The sequence below is a fragment of the Aquarana catesbeiana genome, linkage group LG02 (genome assembly GCF_042186555.1).
Source record: "Aquarana catesbeiana isolate 2022-GZ linkage group LG02, ASM4218655v1, whole genome shotgun sequence".
NCBI lineage: Eukaryota > Metazoa > Chordata > Amphibia > Anura > Ranidae > Aquarana > Aquarana catesbeiana.
In genome coordinates, this window is record NC_133325.1 from 295,523,239 (window position 1) to 295,548,078 (window position 24,840).

The 24,840-nt window shown below is 43.8% G+C and overlaps 1 protein-coding gene across 3 annotated transcripts in view; it reads left to right on the forward strand.

Moving 5' to 3' along the window:
* The window catches only part of CUL4A (cullin 4A), a 151,243-nt gene extending 134,395 nt beyond the window's left edge, over positions 1–16,848 (forward strand). For all 3 annotated transcript variants that reach the window (XM_073614541.1, XM_073614540.1, XM_073614539.1), the window contains exon 21: positions 15,688–16,848. In XM_073614541.1, the coding sequence (XP_073470642.1) occupies positions 15,688–15,783 (96 nt within the window). In that variant the 3' untranslated portion in view covers positions 15,784–16,848. The remainder of the gene's footprint in view (positions 1–15,687) is intronic.
* Positions 16,849–24,840: the final 7,992 nt, after the last annotated feature.

The window sequence follows — 24,840 nt, forward strand, 5'->3', positions numbered from 1 at the left end:
CATGGGAATTCCCCAAAGGGGAACCCCGAACCAAAATAAAAAAAAAAAAATGACGTGGGAGTCCCCCTAAATTCCATACCAGGCCCTTCAGGTCTGATATGGATATTAACGGGAACCCCAGCCAAAATTTTAAAAAAAAAATGACATGGGGTTCCCCCTAAATTCCATACCAGACCCTTCAGGCCTGGTATGGATTTTAAGGGGAACCCCGCGCCAAAAAAAAAAAAAAAAAACGGCATGGGGTCCCCCCAAAAATCCATACCAGACCCTTATCCGAGCACGCAACCTGGCAGGCCGCAGGAAAAGAGGGGGGGACGAGAGTGCGGCCCCCCCCCCCTCCTGAACCGTACCAGGCCACATGCCCTCAACATTGGGAGGGTGCTTTGGGGTAGCCCCCCAAAACACCTTGTCCCCATGTTGATGAGGACAAGGGCCTCATCCCCACAACCCTGGCCGGTGGTTGTGGGGGTCTGCGGGTGGGGGGCTTATCGGAATCTGGAAGCCCCCTTTGACAAGGGGACCCCCAGATCCTGGCCCCCCCCTGTGTGAAATGGTAAGGGGGTTCTTACCCCTACCATTTCACTAAAAAACTGTCAAAAATGTTAAAAATGACAAGAGACAGTTTTTGACAATCCCTTTATTTAAATGCTTCTTCTTTCTTCTATCTTCCTTCATCTTCTGGTTCTTCTGGCTCTTCTGGTTCTTCCTCCGGCGTTCTCGTCCAGCATCTCCTCCGCGGCGTCTTCTATCTTCTTCTCCTCGGGCCGCTCCGCCCCCATGGCATTGGGGGGAGGCTCCCGCTCTTCTCTTCTTCTTTTCTTCTCTTCTTCTCTTCTTCTCTTCTTCTCTTCTTCATTTTCTTCTCCGGGCCGCTCCGCAATCCATGCTGGCATGGAGGGAGGCTCCCGCTGTGTGACGGCGCTCCTCGTCTGACAGTTCTTAAATAACGGGGGGGGGGGGCGGGGCCACCCGATGACCCCGCCCCCCTCTGACGCACGGTGACTTGACGGGACTTCCCTGTGACGTCACGGGGAATGCCACAGGGAAGTCCCGTCATGTCCCGTGCGTCAGAGGGGGGCGGGGTCACCGGGTGGCCCCCCCCCCCGTTATTTAAGAACTGTCAGACGAGGAGCGCCGTCACACAGCGGGAGCCTCCCTCCATGCCAGCATGGATTGCGGAGCGGCCCGGAGAAGAAAATGAAGAAGAGAAGAAAAGAAGAAGAGAAGAGCGGGAGCCTCCCCCCCATGCCATGGGTGCGGAGCGGCCCGAGGAGAAGAAGATAGAAGACGCCGCGGAGGAGATGCTGGACGAGAATGCCAGAGGAAGAACCAGAAGAGCCAGGAGAACCAGAAGATGAAGGAAGATAGAAGAAAGAAGAAGCATTTAAATAAAGGAATTGTCAAAAACTGTCTCTTGTCATTTTTAACATTTTTGACACTTTTTTCGTGAAATGGTAGGGGTACTTATGTACCCCCTTACCATTTCACACGGGGGGGGCCGGAATCTGGGGGTCACCTTGTTAAAGGGGGCTTCCAGATTCCGATAAGCCCCCCGCCCGCAGACCCCCACAACCACCGGCCAGGGTTGTGGGGATGAGGCCCTTGTCCTCATCAACATGGGGACAAGGTGTTTTGGGGGGCTACCCCAAAGCACCCTCCCAATGTTGAGGGCATGTGGCCTGGTACGGTTCAGGAGGGAGGGGGGGCCGCACTCTCGTCCCCCCCTCTTTTCCTGCGGCCTGCCAGGTTGCGTGCTCGGATAAGGGTCTGGTATGGATTTTTGGGGGGACCCCACGCCGTTTTTTTTTTTTTTTTTGGCGCGGGGTTCCCCTTAAAATCCATACCAGACCTGAAGGGTCTGATATGGAATTTAGGGGGAACCCCACGTCATTTTTTTTTTTTAAATTTTGGTTCGGGGTTCCCCTTTGGGGAATTCCCATGCCGTTTTTATCAATGAACTTCTATGTGTATTGTCGGCAATGCAATAGCCGCGGGTAGTTTTAAATGAGTTTTTTCCTTCAAAATGTCATTTTGCTGTCAGACTGTTCTAAACACAGGAAACATGCGCCCCTTTACAGGCATACTATAGACACCCCCCAGGTACGAAATTTAAAGGGATATTACACTTTTATTGTTTGACTTTAAGCATTATTAAAATCACTGCTCCTGAAAAAACGGCCGTTTTTAAAACTTTTTTTTGCATTGATCCATGTCCCCTGGGGCAGGACCCGGATCCCCAAACACTTTTTATGACAATAACTTGCATATTAGCCTTTAAAATTAGCACTTTTGATTATTCATGTTCGTGTCCCATAGACTTTAACGGTGTTCGCGTGTTCGAACAAACTTTTTTCCTGTTCGCATGTTCTGGTGCGAACCGAACAGGGGGGTGTTCGGCTCATCCCTAGTGGTGGGAGTGTCATGGTCTGGGGCTGCTTTAGTGCTGCTGGCACTGGGGAGGGGAGCTACAGTTCATTGAGGGAACCATGAATGCCAACATGTACTGTGACTTGCTGAAGCAGAGCATGATCCACTCCCTTCGGAGACTGGGCTGCAGGGCAGTATTCCAACATAATGACCCCAAACACACCTCCAAGACGATCACTGCCTTGCTAAAGAAGCTAAGGGTAAAGGTGATGGACTGGCCAAGCATGTCTCCAGACTTAAACCATATTGAGCATCTGTGGGGCATCCTCAAATGGAAGGTGGAGGAGCGCAAGGTCTCTAACATCCACAAGCTCCATGATGTCATCTTGGAGTGGAAGAGGACTCCAGTGGCAACCTGTGAAGCTCTGGTGAACTCCATGCCCAAGAGGGTTAAGGCAGTGCTGGAAAATAATGGTGGCCACACAAAATATTCACACTTTGGGCCCAATTTGGACATTTTCACTTAGGGGTGTACTCACTTTTGTTGCCAGTGGTTTAGACATTAATGGCTGTGTGTAGAGTTATTTTGAGGGGACAACAAATTTACACTGTTATACAAGCTGTACACTCACTACTTTACATTGTAACAAAGTGTCATTTCTTCAGTGTTGTAACATGAAAAGATAGAATAAAATATGTACAAAAATGTGAGGGGTGTTGCTCACTTTTGTGAGATACTGTGTCTGTATATATATATATGTGTGTGTGTGTGTGTGTGTATGTGTGATTCTGCACACAGCGGCCACCCTGTAGCAGTAAAACTAATATAGGGCTTTTGTGAAGTGGTTAAACAGGAAGGGATGGGGCACATTTACATAGGAGGGGGCACCCAATTTTAGTCTTGCCTGGCCACTTCAGCCCCGTAAGATTTGGCTGCTCAATGACCTGGCCATTTTCTGCGATACGGCACTGCATCGCTTTAATTGACAGTTGTGCTGTCAAGTGATGCTGTACCCAAACAATAATTGACATCCTTTTTTTCCCACAAATAGAGCTTTCTTTTGGTGGTATTTGATCACCTCTGGGGTTTTTATTTTTGCACTATAAACAAAAGAAGAGCAACAATTTTGAAAAAAAACACTATCTTTTACTTTTTGCTATAATAAATTATGCCACTTTTTTTTTTTTTAATTTTTTTTTTTTCAGGCCAATATGTATTCTTCTACATATTTCTGGTAAAAAAAAATCGCAATAGGCGTATATTGATTGGTTTACGCAAAAGTTATAGCGTCTACAAAATAGGGGATAGATTTATGTCATTTTTATTTATTTTTTACTAGTGATTTTTACTAGTGATGGCGGCGATCTGCGATTTTTATCGGGACTGCGAAAATGCGGAGGACATATTGGACACTTTTTTAACAATATTTGGAACCATTGACAATTATAGTTATCAGTGCTATAAAAATGACTAGGGGAAGAGAGCTATCGGTGTTCATACTTTGTATGAATACACGATCTGTCTCCTCTCCCCTGAAAGAACCAGGATTTGTGTGTTTACACACACAGATCCCGGTTTTTGCTCTGTCACGAGCGATCATGGGTGCCTGCCGGTCATCGCGCCCGGCGGGCACTCCCATCGGCTCTGGGCACACGCTGCGTGCACCCCTGGTGGCCAAAGGGCGAAGTGATGTAAGGTAATGTCGTTTCGCCCAGCCGTGCCATTCTGCCGCAGTAAAACTGCTGCGGCTGGTTGGCAAGCAGTTAAGGCAGCACAAAACCAAAATACACCACTGCTTATAGATAAGCTTTATTATAGGCTTACCTGTAGGTAAAAGTGGCGTGTAAGGGTTTACAACCACTTTAATCCTGATTGACAAATAAAGCCGGCCATAGATGGTTTGAATCTCAGCCAGTTCAGCAGGGAGCAGCCGAGATTCAAACCATGTATGGGCAGGCTGAATGTACCTAAGTTGATCGATCGATCAACTTGGGTACAACCAGGCTGTCTTATTTTACATGCAGTTATTCCCAGCAGCTATTATAGTCACTAGCAGTAATCACTGTGTTCTCACGGTCGGGTTGGCTTCCCCTGCCAGGAGAACACAATGGCTAATTGGGAGGGATTCCCCCATCATTACTAACTGTGGTGATGGAGGAATTGAACCTGCAACATATGATATAGAATGGAAGTGCATGTCTAACAAAGAAAAGGGGTTTTCTAAAGATGAGCTTTTTAGTGCATAGTTGGATTTTGATTTCTGCTGGAGATAAATTTTTACGGATGAATGGTTTGAGGAAGGTGTAAGTGAATATTTTTAAATGAGTGTGGTGTAGTGGGGCGCAATGTTTTGAGCACAGCTGGCTTTACAGCAGTCCTGTAGGAGGATGACCAACTTCATAGTGTCATTTCAGTCAAATTCTAACTAAGGCTAAATCTACTCCCACCCCCATTGTATGCCTAATCTGTCTACCCTGTGAAAGAAAAAATGTGTATACTTACCTATTAAGAAGCCAGTCCGGTCACATGACTGGCTTCCAGCTTCAGTGTAGAGGAGGGACAGCCAACAATGTCTGCCCCATAATAAGCCTATGGGTGATGTCATTGCCCAGGGTCTGCAATCATTGTCGCTGCTTTTTTAAATAATAAGAACTTACTGTTTGTAAAAATAAAACAATGAAGCTAGATTTACAGTTAAAAATAGCATATTTAGGTGATTTTAAGGCTTTTTTGTGGATTTTAGGAGCTGTGTTCCTTATAGAAACGTCTTCAGGGCAGGATCGTGTGTCTTTGGCCCCATGGACTTTTATTATAGGAGTGCCTGGAGAACAAGTATAACACGTTTTTGCGCGGTCATTTTTCAGGCACTCCCTTTGAAGCCACAAATGCCCAAATCTGCCTGACAACAGATGCCTGAATGTTCGACTGTGTCATCATTGAAAACGATAGGATTGTTGAGTGTTTCGTAGCTCAGGTGTGGCTAGGGGCTCAGAAACCTGTCTGGTGAAAGATAAAAACATGTTATTACAAAACAAATTGGTAATCCTGGTATTGTATACAGATTGCTGTGTTTTTTACTTTTCTCTTCCTCCTGATTACTGAACATAATTTCAGCTCCCAGTGGGTAAATCTTTTTTTATTTTATTAAAAAGCTGACATTGGGTAGATGAATGTAGCAGTTTCATCATTCCTCCTATATCTAGTTACCAGTACTAGGCAGTGAGGGTTTGGCAATTTGTTGAGCAACAGCCAGTGTCTTGCTTTTTCTCACTAAAGACTTGTGAAGTTTTTCTTTTTTTTTTTTTTTTTCCCCACAACACAGGAAGTAGCTGCTTATCTACTGCATTTCACTACTATGTGAACATTATAATCTTTCTTTGTGATCATAGTGTTTAGAAGAATTAGACCAGCTAATTGCTAAAGTGTATGTAAAAACCAAAAAAACTGTGTTCTTTTTTGTAGTCTGCTCGCATAATTTGTAATAAAAACATCTTTCTTTCTCGAACATCACGGGACACAGAGCCACAGTAATTACTGATGGGTTATATAGGTATCACTGGTGATTGGACACTGGCACACCCTAACCAGGAAGTTCAACCCCCTATATAATCCCTCCCCCATGCAGGGATACCTCAGGTTTTACGCCAGTGTCTTAGGTGATGGACGTGTAAAGATGTCCTGTGCTGAGCTCCAAAGGGATTATCCTATATCCTATACTGGGGCAAGCCAGGCGAACTGGATCCATTCCAAAGTGTCTTTTTTTAGGCCGAATTGGATGGTACCCAGGCCTCGTGTCTGAAGAAACGAGGTCTTACCTGTAACGCTTCTCTTTTTAGAGAGCTGGACCCCGCATATTAGAAAATGTTTTTTCTAGCCTAATTTCTGGGCGGGTGCTTTGCAGGGCTAGAACTGTGGATCCCCCTATTCGTAGGGGGCCCCAGTCTCTGACGGTTTTTTCAAACGGAGCCCACCGTGAGAGGCGAAGATTGGGTCTGTACAACAGAACCCTGCGGCTGGATAAGGTAAGGGAGATTCCACAGTATTTTTTAATTCTAGTAGGTTTTCTCCTTTAAGGTAAATGCATGCTATGCCTATTGTGACCACCGGGGGTTGCCAAGAGCACATACCTTTTCATGCTGATGTCTGTCTCAAGTGTTCAACGCTGTACAAGCTCCTCCGGCCGGTTCCAGGTAAGATGGGATGGGGGGCTCTCCTCAGGGATATCTCCCCCCAGACTAGGGGGAGGCCGCAGGTGATCTGTAAGGCGGTTAGACATCGCATTTTCACCGCCGTCGCAGCCACCGCCATTACACAGGCAGGCCCATCATTACCAGCCTCTATCCCTCCTCCCCCTCCCCCAGCCGCCTCCATGTTTGTCGGCTAGCGCGGGAAGCGCTCGTTTTTTCAAAAAATGAAGGGGGGGGTGCGGTTGAGGGGGGGCGGGGCGTCAGCACAGTGTGCTCAGATGCCCACAGGACCGGCTGCAGGCTATTAAAGGCACTAATTACAGGTGCACTAAGCCTTCTGGAGGGACACGGAGCTGATGGTCGCATGTAAGGTGGGACACAGGCATTCTCCTAGGCAGCATTTACTAAAGTAACACCAGACTGAGCATTGGGTAGCAAGGCTTTTAGCCAGACTACATCGCTCAGCAGTCAGTGTTCATTTTTTGATACCTCCACCTTGTTGCTTTGCACTATGGGTAGAAGAGGTTCAAACACCCCAAGAACCAGAGACACTAGGGGATCTCGTTCAGGTACTGAGGGCCCCCTGTCTGCAGCATCCTCCCCCACTGAGGGGCCAGGGACGGCTAGCCAGGGAGAGCGTCGGGGTCAGGGGCTATACCTGCTTCTGGCACTTCAGCCCCTGTATATATTACACAGGAGGTTTTTTCCTCAACCATTAATGGTTTAGAGGAAAGATTAACGGCCGTGATTACGTCTTCACTTGGTGGAAGAAAACGCACTAGGCCTTCCTCTGTTCCCCAAGACCCTCAGGAAGAGGAGCCCTGGGATAAAGGAGAGGAATCCCTTCTCTTTAGGGTCACTGAAACCTCCTCAAACAGCACAGGCTTTTCCTGTTCATAATTTACTTGAAAAGCTCCTTTATGCTGAGTGGGATCACCCAGATAAACGCTTTTTTCCGCCGAAAAAGTTTTCTACACTTTATCCTATGGAAGAAAAGTTTATTAAAATGTGGGGAATACCGGCCATTGATGCCGCCATTTCCTCTGTAAATAATAGTCTGACTTGTCCTGTAGACAATGCTCAGATGCTCAGGGATCCTGTAGATAAAAAGATGGAATCCCTATTGAAGGATGTTTTCTCCTTAGCAGGTTCAGTGGCTCAACCTGCAGTAGAAGCGATTGGAGTCTGTCAATACTTAAGAGACCATGTTAAACAGGTCATCAAAGTTTTACCTGAACAGCAGGCCCAGGGGTTGGCTAACCTTCCAGCGGCCTTATGCTTTGTTGTTGACGCCATTAGAGATTCTATCGTGCAAACCTCCCGTCTTTTACTGGGGTTGGTGCATATACGTAGAATCCTGTGGTTGAAGAATTGGTCAGCCGAAGCACCATGTAAGAAGCTCCTGGCTGGGTTTCCATTTCGTGGTGAAAGGTTGTTTGGAGAAGACCTGGATAACTATATCAAGAGAATCTCTTGTGGGAAAAGCACTCTCTTACCTGTTAAGAAGAAGAGTAAGCGTCCCTCTTTCAAACGGACTCTTTCCCCAGCGCCGGGGGCTTCAGCCTCCAGGCAGTCTCGACCGCCTCCTCCATCTGGGTCCAGAGACAAGAGTCAACCCCAGGGACAAAAGAAGTCCTGGGGGAAGAAGCCTACTAGGCAAAACACTAAGACCTCTGCATGAGGGGGCGCCCCCGCTCACTCGAGTGGGGGGAAGACTGCGACAGTTCTCAGGGCTCTGGCAGGAGGATTTCCAGGACAGATGGGTAATCTCCACAGTAACCTTAGGGTACAAGCTGGGGTTTCAGGAGTTCCCTTCTCCCCGTTTCTTCAGGTCAAGTTTCCCCAGAAATCCAGAGAAGAAGCAGTCGCTCCTTCTAGCATTAGAGCGACTTTTGTTGCAGGAGGTCATTGTGGTAGTTCCCGCAAAGGATCAAGGATTGGGCTTCTATTCCAACCTTTTTACAGTCCAAAAACCAAATGGGGATGTCAGGCCCATTCTGGATTTAAGGGATCTGAACCGATTCCTAAGGATTCAATCCTTCCGCATGGAATCAATTCGGACAGTAGTCTCCACCCTGCAGGGAGGAGAATTTCTGGCATCAATAGACATCAGAGATGCATATCTGCATGTGCCCATTTTTCTTGCTCATCAGAAGTTTCTGCGCTTCGAGATAGGAGGGTGCCATTTCCAGTTTGTGACTCTGCCTTTTGGGATAGCCACTGCACCTCGAGTGTTCACAAAGGTCTTGCCTCCTCCTCTGGCCAGATTAAGGGCTCAGGGTATAGCTGTCATAGCATACCTAGACGACCTGCTCCTGATAGACCGGTCGGTAGCCTCCTTGAACGGAAATTTGAGGACCACAGTCAGGTATCTGGAACATCTGGGTTAGATCCTCAACCTAGAAAAATCTTTCCTAAAACCAGTAAGAAGACTGGAGTATTTAGGTCTGATCATAGATACAAGCCAGGAGAAAATATTTCTACCTCAGGCAAAGATCACTGCTTTAAGAGAGCTGATTCTGGCGGTCAGGACCAAGAAGGGTCCTTCTGTCCGTCTTTGTATGAGACTACTACGGAAGATGGTGTCTTCATTCGAAGCAGTTCCCTATGCTCAGTTTCATTCAAGAATGCTGCAACACAGTATTCTGTCGGCCTGGAATAAGAAGGTTCAGGCATTAGACTTTCCGATGCACCTGCCGCATGCGGTGCGTCAGAGCCTCAATTGGTGGCTCATACCCGAAAACCTGCAGAAGGGGAAATCCTTTCTACCGGTCACCTGGACGGTAGTAACAACAGATGCCAGTCTGTCAGGTTGGGGAGCAGTTCTGGAACAGTCTGCGATCCAGGGGCTATGGTCCAAGACCGGGAGGACCTTACCCATCAACATTCTGGAGATCCGGGCGACATACCTACCCCTAAAAACCTGGACTATCAGGCTACAGGGTTGCCCGGTCAGGATCCAGTCTGACAATGCCACAGCAGTGGCTTATGTCAATCATCAGGGAGGCACCCGGAGCCGAGCTGCTCAAAAGGAGGTGAACCAGATCTTAGTCTGGGCAGAGATGCATGTGCCATGCATATCGGCACTTTTCATCCCAGGGATAGAGAACTGGCAGGCGGACTATCTAAGTCGCCAGCAGTTACTTCCAGGGGAATGGTCTCTGCATCCCGAAGTATTTTGGGCCATATGCCAAAGATGGGGGGTTCCAGATGTAGATCTCTTTGCATTCCGATTCAACAAAAAGATAGACAGATTTGTGGCAAGGACAAAAGATCCTCTTGCATGCGGGACGGATGCGTTGGTGATTCTGTGGCATCGGTTCTCACTGATTTATGCATTCCCACCTATTCTGCTACTGCCACGACTCCTTCACAGGATCCGGCTGGAAAGGAAGTCGGTACTTCTGGTGGGCCCCGCTTGGCCCAGAAATAGTAAGGATGACGGTGGGTTCCCCGTGGACGCTACCAGTACGACCAGACCTGTTATCTCAGGGTCCAGTGTTCCATCCTGCTTTACAGACGCTAAATTTGATGGTTTGGCTATTGAAACCCATGTTCTGAAGAGTCGTGGGCTTTCAGGTCCTGTGATATCTACCTTGATCAATGCAAGGAAGCCAGCTTCCAGAATGATTTATCATAGAGTCTGGAGAGCTTATATATCCTGGTGTGAATCCAGGGGTTGGCACCCCAGAAAGTATGTGATCGGTAGAATTCTTGATTTTCTACAATTGGGGTTAGAGATGAAGCTGGCCTTGAGTACCATCAAGGGCCAGGTCTTGGCCTTATCAGTATTTTTTCAACGGCCACTTGCTTCGCATTCTTTGGTCCGAAACTTTATGCAGGGGGTGACGCGCCTTAATCCTCCGGTTAAAGCGCCCCTAAACCCCTAGGACTTGAACTTGGTTCTGTCTGTGTTACAGAAACAGCCTTTTGAACCAATACGTCAGATACCTTTGGTCTTGCTGACAAAGAAGTTAATTTTTCTGGTAGCCATCTCTTCTGCTAGAAGAGTATCAGAATTAGCAGCTCTTTCCTGTAAAGAGCCTTATTTGATTGTACACAAGGATAGAGTGGTACTGCGCCCTCATCCTAATTTTTTACCGAAGGTGGTTTCAGATTTTCATCTAAACCAAGACATTGTTCTGCCTTCCTTTTTTCCAGATCCCTGTTCTCCGGAAGAAAGATCACTACATTCTTTGGATGTAGTAAGAGCAGTTAAGGCCTATCTGGAAGCGACTGCTCAGATTCGCAAAATGGATGTTTTGTTTGTGCTGCCAGAGGGTCCCAGTAGAGGACAGGCAGCATCAAAAGCTACCATTTCTAAATGGATTCAACAATTGATCATTCAAATTTACGGTTTGAAACAGAAGATTCCTCCGTTTCAGATCAGGGCACATTCCACAAGGGCTATTGGTGCTTCTTGGGCAGTGCATCACTGGGCTTCTATGGCTCAAATCTGCAAGGCCACAATCTGGTCTTCAGTCCATACATTCACCAGATTCTATCAGGTGGATGTGAGAAGGCATGAAGATATCGCTTTTGGGCGTAGTGTGCTGCAGGCAGCGGTACAAGGTCCTCAGGTCTGATTGCACCCTAATTGGTTGTGGTCCCCCCCCCCCCCCCAGATAGCATTGCTCTGGGACATCCTATCAGTAATTACTGTGGCTCTGTGTCCCGTGATGTTCTAGAAAGAAAATAGGATTTTTTTAAAACAGCTTACCTGTAAAATCCTTTTCTTTTGAAGGACATCACGGGACACAGAGGTCCCGCCCCTCTTCTAATACACTATATTGCTTGGCTACAAAACTGAGGTATCCCTGCAAGGGGAGGGATTATATAGGGGGTTGAACTTCCTGGTTAGGGTGTGCCAGTGTCCAATCACCAGTGATACCTATATAACCCATCAGTAATTACTGTGGCTCTGTGTCCCGTGATGTCCATCGAAAAAAGGATTTTACAGGTAAGCTGTTTTAAAAAATCCTATTTTGCCATTCTGAAGCTTCACTCCAACCACTTTGCATATTATTTTATATATACTGAGATTCAGTACTTGCCAAATATGCTGCAGAAATCTCCCTCCACTGAGTCTGGCTGCAACCATTTTAACTGTGGGCAGCTGAAGCTACTTCCTGGCTTTACACAGAGGCACACCTCCAGCTCTGCAGCTCTCATTGGCCCTCTTATGACTCCTCACCCCTCCCTTCCTGGCAAACTCTTAAGAGCTGTGCATGATGTCATAAGACTAGGCTTTTTACCAGATAAGAAACGGGAGGTGGGCTGTATAAGGTATTTACTGGCAGAAAAAAAAATGTTTTACTATCCAAAGTTTAAAACAAGGGCAGAAGATTTAATAGATAGAAAGTTGAAAAAATGACTGAAGGTCCGCTTCAAGGATAGAATGGGGAAGGGATTGAATTCTTGTTGGGTTTTACCACTATCCAGCGCTCTATTGGAGTGATTTACCATCACCTTCTGTCTTGCTGGCAGTGGTTTCACCAGGGAGAAGGAAATATATGCACCAGGGACACATAAATAAAACTCTGACCTGGGTTCTAACCTTCCTCTGCTCTGCTTATGAAAAACATTTTTATTTCTGTCTGTTTTGCTGTTTGATCATTTCCCTATGTCTTGGCTGGACATGTACTTTAATCCACTGAGACACCAGAGACTATAGTCCATACTTTTACATACAAATAGCTATTCAAACCTAGAGATCTAACAGATTTGTTCAGAAAGGCGTAGCAATCAACAGTTCTTAACTGATAACTGCGCTTAACTGAAATCTGATTGACTGATATGGCTTACCCCGCACCTTGCACATCAACAGAGTTATTTGCCTTGTTTTACTGGGTATTCAAGTGGAACGTGGGTTCGAAAATTTAAGTTCTTCTAGATCTCTTCAGGCTGGCCCCTTTTGCAGGTATAGATATGTAAAAAATTGAAAATAAGTGTCTATACTGTATAAAATCCAGTAAAGTCCCACCCTGCTCTGCACATGCTCAGTTGCTCTCTATTTTTAAGCACTGTGCCAAATTTGTACAGGATGACCTGTTGACAGCCTAAAGATTTACTGTTGTTCAGGGGCTCTGGGCTTCAGCAAAATGGCAGCCTCCAGCAAGAAGAAACAGTAAGAATGCTGGAGACAATTTACAGCACACACTAGTTTTGGTAGCATAATTATTAATGTTGAATGTATTTTGATAGCATAATTATTAACCACTTGGGCTCCGGAAGGTTTTACTAGCTGCATGACCAGGCCATTGTTTGCTATTTAGCACTGCGCAATTTTATGGGTAATTGCGCGGTCATGCAACACTGTACCCAAACAAAACTTATAATTTTTTTCACACATAAAGAGCTTTCTTTTAGTGGTATTTGATCACCACTGGGTCTTTTATTTTTTGTGATATAAACTAGAAAATACAAAAAATTTGGGGAAAAAAACAATATTTTTTACTTTTCTGTTACAAAACATATCTAATAAAAAAAATTGAAAATGTAATTTCTTTATAAATTTTGGCCAAAATGTATTCTGCTACATGTCTTTGATAAAAAAAAAAAAAATCCCAATGAGTGTATATTGATTGGTTTCTGTGAAAGTTTTATAGCGCCTACAAACTATGGTGTATATATACTGTAAATTTAATTTTATTTTTTTATACTACTAATGGTGGTGATCAGCAACTTATATTATGGGACTGCGATAGTGCGGCAGGCAATCTAAAACTAAATAACGCTGGAGGGGAATTGACTAACTGCCACTGACATCACCAGTGACACTAATACAGTGATCAGTGCTAATACTGTACACTGTCACTGTATTAATGACACTGGATGTGGAAGGGGTTAAAATCTAGGGCAGGGGTAGGCAACCTTAAAGAGGTGGCGATCTACCTGGACAACAGTCAAAAATTACCAGGCACAGTGCCACCTCCTCACACCTAATTTAATCTTCCAATTGCTGTACTAGCGTGTTGCACTCACATGCATTGCACAGCAATGTTGCCTCCTCACCACCTATCAAACACATTTGGATCGCCTTTCAGAGGAGCAGCAGTGCCTGCTGCTCTTGTGAATGAGCCCTTAGTTGCATTCGGCAGCGGCACCCTCAGTGCTTGTTAGTGTGTAAAGTTGGGTGGTGGGGGGGGGGAGTCCCCTGTTGCTTTTGCTAGGTGCTACCGCCTGCCAATCAGGACTCATTCAAGTAAATAGGGCCACTCTGCAAGTTCCCCACAACTGCATGCTTCTGTGTGGTCCAAGGGGTTAAAGCGAGTGGTGAGAAAGCAACACAATGCTTTAACCCCTTGTTTGCTGTACTGCACAAGGTTGCAGGGCTCTTGCAGAGCGGCCTCGTTCACTTGAATGGGTCATGCTCCTGCTGTGACAGCCACATGTGTACACCCCTGGCCACTGCAGCAAAAGGGGGTTGGTTGGGGCTGGAGGATAAAAACACATCTTAACTATGGGGTTTTACCACTCCCCAAACTGCAAATGTAAATTAACTCTTACTGTTTTGAGCCCCCCTATAAGACTGCTTTCACACTGTTGTGCTGCAGTTTACCTGCAGCACAGTGCATCTGCAACTTTACTTGGTTAGCTGTGCTTAGTTATAGAATTCTATTATATCCTGTGGGTTTGGTGCACTTTTTGAAAGTGCACCAAAACTCCTGCATTTTGGTGTGCTTTCAGAAAGTGCACCAAACCCGCAGGATATAATAGGCCTTTGGCTAAGCACAGCAAACCCACAGGAAAGATGCAGGTACACTGTACTGCACCCGCAGTGTAGATAAACTACAGCGCATCAGTGTGATAGCAGCCCTTTACTAATATGCCCAGTGTATTGCTTCACACTGACCTGAAGATTTCTCATTTCCTGCTGCTGGCATCACTCTGGAAATCGCTAGCTGGGATAAGAGTTGGAGTGCAGTTGGTACCACTCCACATGGGACAGGGGCCAGCACTACAGAGGAGGCATTGGCTTATGTGGCTCTTGCTACCTACTACATCTCCAACTTTACAAGTAGTCCCTCTGCAGCCCAGACTGAGATCTACCAGTCACCTGTCCGTGATTTACTGGTAGATCGCGATCTACTGGTTGCTGACCCCCGGCTTACAGGGAGCAAAGTACCATTGGATATGTCGTCCTCACAAATTGAAAATAAACAGCAGAGGAGAAACTACAAAGCATGCTGAAAATTCAGGAACAACTGTCACAAATTGTCCAAGACACAAGAATTTTTGACAGTTATCCCAAAATGACTTTGTCCCAGACTGCATCCCGAAAATCAAGGTCTGTCACGGACAACTGAAGTTCATTAAAATTGGGTCAAACTCTGTATGTTGCTGGGCGATTTCCAGCACTCACAGCTATGCGGCTTACTCACTGAATGGGAACACAGATTCCTCCCACCACCTCCAACCCCAGCAGCTGAGCTGTTCAGGCAGCGGTCAGGGGACTCACCTAATGTAAGGTCAGGTGGAACCTTCTGCCTTGCAGTGAATGGGTGGGACTCGGGGAGGGGGTGTGGCCAGCATATATTGCAATTGCTTTGCCTTCTGCACAGACATCATACTGAGGAATTGAAACATCATCTTCATCCAGTCCACACAGTCATCTCCATCCAACATTACAGAAAATATTATTGTATATTCCTGCCTTCTTTGCTGTATAATTGTATGTTTAATCTTCTGATTAACATCAATATTCATAAGTAATAATAAGGTCAAGTCTATATGTAAAGCATTGCATGAATTGTAGAGAATATATATATATAATATATATCCTACATCAGCAACAAATAAATATGTTAATTACTTGCTTCTTGTCGAACCATGGCCATATTAAATGAATGCCCCGGCCCCTAATTAAAGTACATGCTCACCCTACAGTGGCTTTCTGGACACAGAAACAAAGGTCTCCCTAAAAACTTTTTTGAAATGTTGGCAGCTGTGCAGGAAGCTGTGGAAAGAGATGACCAGCAGACAGGCAACACTCATAGCATGAAAGGAGATTTATCAAGTAGACTTATATTGAATTGATAATGTTATTACAATGCTGTATTGCAATGTTGTAAAATGAAAGTGTATGCTGTGATCATAGATCTCCTTTAATTCTTAACTGTTTTCTTCCAGCCCGGAGACCTAAAGAAAAGGATCGAGTCCCTAATAGACAGAGACTACATGGAGAGGGACAAACAAGACTCCAAGCATTACCATTATCTTGCATAAGGAGCATGCCGAGGGCTTTTATAGTGCAATAAATAGATACATAATCAGCATTCATCTACTGTATTGTTTAATGTTAAAGCAGTTGTTTTGAGATCTCCTCATTATTAAGCCTTAGTAATGTCAATCTAGTGTTTTTTTTGGTTGTTTTGAATGTTTAAAGAATGTTTTATCAGTTAATTTGACATACATGTAAAAATTATTTCTTTCTGTTTCTCTCATCTGCAGTGACATGTATCAATTTTAATTTTTTTGATTCTTACATTGTTTTGGCTTATATTGTATATAACCACTGCATCGGTTGATAGGCCCTTAATGCTGCAATGTTTATTACTAGCTGAACGAATGCAGGTTAACCTATCCTATATCCCTACTTGGTATAAATCAGCTACTACCATCTCTCCTATAACCCATCTGCTTAACTGCCTGTTGCATTGCAGAATACAAAAGAACCACAGACAATGTTATAACGCAGTTCGTTTTTGAAGGAAGCATTTTACTTGATGCCAGTTATTATATTCTGTGGCATGTAGAAAAAGCTTCCATTTGCCAATTTGATTCTAAAATGTCCAGCCTCCTTTTTTTTCTTTTTTTTTCTTTTTTTTTTTTAAGTCACATAAAGATGACAGAAGCAGAATCTCCATGCTGGCACAGGGGATGAATTGCCATTTCTGATGCCACAACATTGCAAATGTATTCCTACTTGAGGAGTGTATGAACACAGCAGTGTTTAAGATTTGTTCTCTGTAGGTGATTAATTAAGGTCACTCCTACTTTCCACACTAGAGCATTCTGGGAGATCATCATACAAGTCTTTTTACACTGCACATTACACGTAGTGAACATTATTGCTGCCTTGAGGTTCATTGACCTTAATTAATCATCACTAACAGTGCACTTTGTCAGATTGTTAAAAGGAAAGCTGTCTAATAAATAAGTTGTTGTGGATATTTTCTGAAAAGCTTTCAATATGCAATTTATTTAGGGCAAAAGATGTTTGAATGAGGACATTTGTACAATGTTAAAAAAATGAGTATTTGCATTTGCTAATAAAAGCTATTTAAGGCATACATGACTTTATATTTTAATATAAATAAAGGAATTGGGTTCCTTAATTACTGTGTATTTAAATGGATAAATCTGCTGTATGCTCTATTCCGGATGGGGATTTCTATACTGGAAAAGGGAAGCAAGCGTTTTTATCTACTGCAATATATCTACTGCCATATATCCATACCTCATTCACACTACAGTCACCTAAACTGTCAGGCTACGCTGACATTTAAAGCCCAATTGAGGCAAAAGTGAAACTTAAATATGGCATTGTGTATCAATCACTTTACCTCTTAGTTTTGGTTCCAAACACCTCTTCATAAGCTATCCCGCAGTATAATTATTCAAAGTAACTATTTCCTCTATGAGCCAAGTTAATTTCCTACCCTGGGGACTGGGCATTTTTTTTCCTGCTCATTCTCTTCTTGGCCACTGGTCTCCCCACCACCTACATGAGTTGCCCTGCCTCTGGTGCTTATGACTGAGGACACTACTACTGGAAGTGTTGTTACCAGCAATAGGAGATGTCCACATTTGTGCAGGCATTGATGTGGACACGTGAGGGGACCCCAAAAAGTAAACCGAGGAAGAGAGAAGGATTATCAGGTGACTGTGGCTTCAGGTAAGTAAAATGGGCATTTAGCGGACTTGTAGAGTTGGGATTGCACAACTTTCTCTTGGATGGACCGAGTCAGTGTCTTGAAAATTAATTTGTTGCCCCGTATTCTTTTTTACTTGCAAATGGTGCCCATATCTCTACCCAGGTCTTTCTTCTCAACCCTCAACAGTCTGTTTTTAAAATATACCTGGAATGGGAAAAGCCCTTGTTTAGCCCTTCGCACTCTGCAGCGCCCTAAACAGGTGGGAGGTATGAGCGTGCCCACTCTTTGTAAATACTATGAGGCAATTGCCTTTCAATGGATATTGGATTGGTACCATAAAGATTTGTGCAAGACCACGGATTTCTGCCTCTGGCTACTCTGAGAGCATCGTACGGCTGTTTTCCTCTGGATGACTGACGTTACAGGCAGATCCAGCATTTCCTTCAGAGCCTGCCCCTGAACCGTTTGATCTCCCACCTCAGCGTTCCCGTTTGAGAAATTATGCATGTCAACCTCCGTGATTCCTCGTTCCATTTCTCTGGTAGAGATTGGGGGGGGGGGGGTTGCTTATATAAGGGAGTGGGAGAGAGACCTGCAGCATGTATTCACTGAGACCCAGCTTGACCACCTTTTACCGCCTTACCCATTCTAGTTCTGTGGACACGAAAATGCAGGAGAGTGGTTATAAGATACTTACCCGTTGGTATAGAGTTCCTTCCAAGTTGGCTCAGAGCTACCCAACTTTGTCAGATGCTTGCTGGAGGGAGTGTGGATCAGGGTACATTCCTACACATTTGGTGGGAGTGCCCCAGGCTGCAACCCTACTGGCAGGACATTCCATCCTAAGTCAAAGAAATTCTAGGAATCAAATTACCTGATTGCCCATTGGAACTCCTGCTTCATGTCCCGACCATCCCTCTCAGCCATTATCGTACGTCCGTACTGCCCCACCTTCTAAATGCAGCAAGGAGGCGAATTCCGGTTTTCTGGAAGAAACCTCAGATTCCTAGTCAGCGGACTGGATCCGCCTAGTGAACGATATCTGCAGAGGAATGGATAGCGACATGTAAGGATCGCTACGATAAATTCTATGGTATCTGGGCTACTTGGATGCATCATGCTAACAACTGCTGTGGGCTCTCAGGTGGCTCAACCTCCTTTTGACCCTTGCACCAGGCACAGTCGAGACTCCCTGGGACCTCTGATCCTTAAGGGCCACTAATTGTTTTGAGCAGACTGAGCCTGAACTCTCATATTTCTTTAAAACTTGTCAAACCTGTTATGTTATGTATATGTTACATTATGTAGTAGAGTGCTGCCCTACCCCTTTTCTTACCTGTTACCCCATCTTTCTTCCTGCCCTTATCCCTTCGCTTCACTTTACCCCATCTCCCCTTCAGAATATATCTGGATCTATGTCCAAGTTTAAGGTATTGAGTCTCCATAGGCTCCATCGTATGTAGGGGGATGTGAGACTTAAAATTGTGTTAGTGTTCATCACGGTTCTGATGCTTCTTTTGTCTCAACACTCCTCATTTTGCTAATCCCATATTTTCACTGTCTGTTACCTATTCGGACTTGTTTATTGGTCTAAAGTATGATTTTCTTTTTGTTTTGTTTTTTTTATGGTGAACAATTTAAGTAAAATAAAGATACTCAAAAGCACCTTAAATGCAAGTCATATTTTCCCAGAAGGCATGTGGCGAAATGAAGGTATTCAAGGATCTTGTTGCAAATGTATGTTTGTACAGGAACTTAGCCAGGTTCTGCCCTTGAACTTTTGACTTTAAAGAAAACACAAATATAAATGCTGAATATTAGTACTGGTAGTATTATTTATTGTACCTTTATTTATACATACAGTGGGGACGGAAAGTATTCAGACCCCCTTAAATTTTTCACTCTTTGTTATATTGCAGCCATTTGCTAAAATCATTTAAGTTCATTTTTTTCCTCATTAATGTACACACAGCACCCCATATTGACAGAAAAACACAGAATTGTTGACATTTTTGCAGATTTATTAAAAAAAAAAAACTGAAATATCACATGGTCCTAAGTATTCAGACCCTTTGCTCAGTATTTTAGTAGAAGCACCCTTTTGATCTAATACAGCTATGAGTCTTTTTGGGAAAGATGCAACAAGTTTTTCATACCTGGATTTGGGGATCCTCTGCCATTCCTCCTTGCAGATCCTCTCCAGTTCTGTCAGGTTAGATGGTAAACGTTGGTGGATAGCCATTTTTAAGTCTCTCCAGAGATGCTCAATTGGGTTTAAGTCAGGGCTCTGGTTGGGCCATTCAAGAACAGTCACGGAGTTGTTGTGAAGCCACTCCTTCATTATTTTAGCTGTGTGCTTAGGGTCATTGTCTTGTTGGAAGGTATACCTTCGGCCCAGTCTGAGGTCCTGAGCACTCTGGAGAAGGTTTTCCTCCAGGATATCCCTGTACTTGGCCGCATTAATCTTTCCCTCTTTTGCAACCAGTCGTCCTGTCCCTGCAGCTGAAAAACACCCCCACAGCATGATGCTGCTACCACCATGCTTCACTATTGGGACTGTATTGGACAGGTGATGAGCAGTGCCTGGGTTTTCGCCACACATACCGCTTAGAATTAAGGCCAAAAAGTTCTATCTTGGTCTCATCAGACCAGAGAATCTTATTTCTCACCACTTGGAGTCTTTCAGTTTTTTTTAGCACACTCCATGCGGGCTTTCATGTGTCTTGTACTGAGGAGAGGCTTCCGTTGGGCCACTCTGTCATAAAGCCCAGACTGGTGGAGGGCTGCAGTAATAGTTGACTTTCTCCTATCTCCCGACTGCATCTCTGGAGCTCAGCCACAGTGATCTTTGGGTTCTTCTTTACCTCTCTCACCAAGGCTCTTCTCCCCCGATAGCTCAGTTTGGCCGGACGGCCAGCTCTAGGAAGGGTTCTGGTCATCCCAAACGTCTTCCATTTAAGGATTATGGAGGCCACTGTGCTCTTAGGAACCTTAAGTGCAGCAGAAATGTTTTTGTAACTTTGGCCAGATCTGTGCCTTGCCACAATTCTGTCTCTGAGCTCTTCAGGCAGTTCCTTTGACCTCATGATTCTCATTTGCTCTGACATGCACTGTGAGCTGTAAGGTCTTATATAGACGGGTGTGTGGCTTTCCTAATCAGTATAATCAAACACAGCTGGACTCAAATGAAGGTGTAGAACCACCTCAAGGATGATGAGAAGAAATGGATAGCACCTCAGTTAAATATATGATTTTCACAGCAAAGGGTCTGAATACTTAGGACCATGTGATATTTCAGTTTTTCTTTTTTAATAAATCTGCAAAAATGTCAACAATTCTGTGTTTTTCTGTCAATATGGGGTGCTGTGTGCACATTAATGAGGAAAAAAATGAACTTAAACGATTTTAGCAAATGGCTGCAATATAACAAAGAGTGAAAAATTTAAGGGGGTCTGAATACTTTCCGTCCCCACTGTACGTTGTACTGCTTGCAAACTGTTATGTCCTGGATCCAGCTGCACTCTGCACCAAGTACCCCTGTCTTCCCAGATTTGTACTTTGAAAAATACGAAGTAAGGACAGCCCCGTGTCCAAAACAATGTGGATTTGACAGTAGATTAAAAGGAATTGGTAATATTGACAAGTACATCAAAGCCAACACGTTTTGGAGGAAAGGACCCCCTCTTCAGGGCTGTTGCTGCATACTATTTCAATGAGAAATGGCTCTCAAGCTGGATAGATATTTTAAAGGCTTTTCAAGGAGGGCAGAATGACAGCTGTGGTTGCAGGTGCAGCAAATTTATACTTTGGCATTCCCCCACTGCCCGACTATTATAGGTCACCTTTCTAGTAACTTTCTTGGTCCTCCCTTGTTCATTTGGATAGTGCTGGAGAAAAGGAAAGGTCATGCCACATTTCATTTACGTCTGGAAAAGCAAGGACATTGGTTGCAGGCTGTGACTGGGTTTGATAGATACCAGACCACTGTCAGAATGATTCGTGCATGAATAAATGTATAAAAAGTAACTCAACCTCCAGGTCTAACGGTCTTAACCAGCCTGTATGCCTACATAGAGTATATATTGATGCAAAAGCTAGAACCTGTATTTAATCCTTAACAGCAATTTAAAAAAATCCATGCAATCTTGAGCATCCATACAGATGATAAGAATCTTAACATGTTTCAACCAAACCCTCAGTCATAGCTATGATTATGGCTTTGGCTGAATTGTAATAGGATCTTGGATTTGGATGCTCAGGATTGCTTGCGTTTTTATGAATAAAGTCTTATTGATGGTTTATAAAAAAAACTCCAGCTTTTGCTTCAATAAATGTAGAGCTTTTAAAATCAAATCTCAGTAGGTTTATTAATTTGGCTCCGTGGTTTAAGAATTTTACCTGAAAGAGAGCCCAACTTTTCTAGAGTTGACACAAACTCAAATTCTATACATAATATTTATTTCGATAAAAGATTTATGGCCCCTTTCTCCAGTATACCATGTTGTGAATTTCAGCTGTTACTATGATGTAAATAACCAAAGTGCTATAAACTCTTTCTAAAGTTAAATCGGCGCAGCCTTGTTGAAGATTTATTTTACCCACTGTTTGGCTCACTGTTTCATGTATTGTAGGTTTAACATACTTGTAAAATTACTAAGTAGATCTGTTGACCCTGACCAGAGGAGGTTTATGTTTACTAATATAATGTTTTAATGCCTGTGTGGTACCATTTGTTCTTGGAAAAGAGGGTAAAAAGAGTCCTATTTCTTTCTGACCCGATATTAGGGGGCTAGGAAAAGAAGGGTCAGGGAAAATGATTCCAATACTTCCATCAAGTGCAACTTAAGCCTCTTTTATCATTTAGATGGTATAGGCTAATATCTTAAGCAGAGCCCTGAAGGGACTCCTTAAACAGAATTTACAGGGTGGGCTCACAAAGAGGCTAGTTGAAAAATGCATGCTTTGGAATAATAGGTCTTGTTTGTGGGGGTAATCCAGATTTGTCTGTTGGTAGAGCGCTAGAACCATGTTCTAACAAACAGGCGATTTCACTACGATCACCCTGTTCCCCTTCATTGATCAGTTGTGTTTAGGTGAACACTATTTTACTACACCAAGAATGAAAGGTATCCCACAGAATCGTGTGTAACGGCTTTATTATTAGGCTTGCAACAAACAGCAGATACTTTCTCAAGAACAATGGGCAGAAGTCATCTTTGTAGCTCCAGGACCAGTAGCTTTTTTCCCATGCATGGGACACAAGAAACATGCTTGGCAACCCTTCAGCCTGGTCACATGAAGATTTTGTTAACACTTCTGACATATTCATTAGACAAATAAGATCTCCTAGATTGTAAGGGCTAACGAGCAGGGCCCTCTGATTCCTCCTGTATTGTGTTGTAACTGTACTGTCTGCCCTCATGTAAAGCACCGTGCAAACTGTTGGCGCTATGTAAATCCTGTATAATAATCATCATCATTCTCTCCCAAGGGGACCCTTATATAGAACAGTAGAGGTTTGCACACCACATTTACCAAAGATTGTGCTGATCTAAGCAATATATAAAATACTTTCACCCTTATTAACAGTAGGTTTCGATTACACACCAACGCTTTGGGCTTCCATATTGAGGTGGGATTGGGCTTGAGAAGAGTTGTTTTGCTTTTTTATGCTTTTTTGTTTCTTTTTTTCATTATTGCTTGTTACTTGATGTCTATCATGTTTACTGTGTAGCACTACCATGTTACTCTAGATATCTCTTTCTGTTTTTAATATCTGTATTTTCCCATATGAATAAAATTTATATGTTTTTACTATGTACAAGTCTCTACTTCTACAACCTCTCTTTGTTTATGCAAGTGCCGGTAAAGTCCACCTAGGGGAACCCCTTTTTTCTGTATTCATGTATTATTGGACGTGGCACGGCCCCCTTCCCTAAACGAGTTGGTCACCCTTTCGTTGTTCATTGAGGTGGGATTGGGTCGTTTATAACTAGTTTTTACATCTTTCCTAATTAATTAATAAAAACCTGTCCTGAGTAAACTATATTATGCAGGTATTATTGACCTCTCATTCTAAAAATTTCTTTGTAGACCGCATCAAATGAGTTAGGCCTTGTCATCTGTTCAGGCGGCAAGCAATGCGTTGTGGGAGATGGAGAAGAAAGTCACATGCTCCTCCATATATACAGTGTATACTTGCCACAGGCTATATGTTTACACTCAATAAATCATAGCATAACTTATAATACACACTGAGTGTGTACTTTCTTGTTGGACCAGTCTGGAGGTCTGGATTCCTGTGTAGCTTCTGCAGCCAATAGAAGGTATCTATGTAGTCATTTGTCAGATAACCTCTTCCACCTCCCTAGATACTGCTTGTGTGTTTTTCACAACTGATGGACAAATCATTTCATGGTGTTTACTTATAGTACAGTGCAAGTTGGACCTTGCTCCCTAAAAGTGTGTCATGACAATAAAGAAATAATTATTCTCAAAGTCTCAATCCAGTGTCCACATATATTAAACCTCAATTGACAAGAGAGAAAAAGCAGACTGCAACTTGTAGGCACATAAAAAAAAAAGTTTTATTGTTGTCTGTGTCACATTTGGGAGATTTTCGCTTGCTTCCACCTTAGTTTTTTTTTTTGTTTTGTTTAAATAAAATCAATAGGTGCGCACTTGCATGGGGTACATGTTACTCAAGTATGTAAACATACTTGCTCATCAATAAACTTCAAAGCTGATACTGTTAGCTATATCACTGGTCGGAACAATCCTCCCAACTTTTGAAACCGCCAGGACAAAAATAGAGGAGCTGCTACTGCTGGCTCATCATCCTGATCCTGACTTTAATTGCTTGTATGTCACCTGACTGGAACAAGCCTTCAGCCAGTGAATACTGAAAAGTTAAATCTCCCAGTTCTGCACAGTTGCAATGTATCTGCTGTACATGCTTGCTGAATCCCAGTGTAACCAGTCTCATCCAGTCAGGGAATGTTTTGCATTTACTGGGAATATCAAAAGCATTCTCTGACTCGTGCCTGTGCTGAGTGGCTGCCAACCTCCTGTGTTCAGAATGCTGTAGGCCAGTCACTTGGCTTGGGACCCAGAAGCTAGTGGAGATCACTGAAGTAGCAGTGCTTACTACAGTGATATCCAGCTTCTAGAGGGATCTCACAGGTATGGTATATCCATAATTTCATTGTAACTATGTAAAATTGTCATACCTGGAATTCTTCTTTAAAGGGGCAGAAGGTTTGTTATCTTAATGCATTCTATGTATTAAGATAAAAAAGCCTTCTGTGTGCAGCAGCCCCCCAACACTTACCTGAGGTCCCTCTCTGTCTAGCGATGTCCACGACTGTCAATCAAAGTCAACTTGCCAATCAGGGAGGAGAGGGGG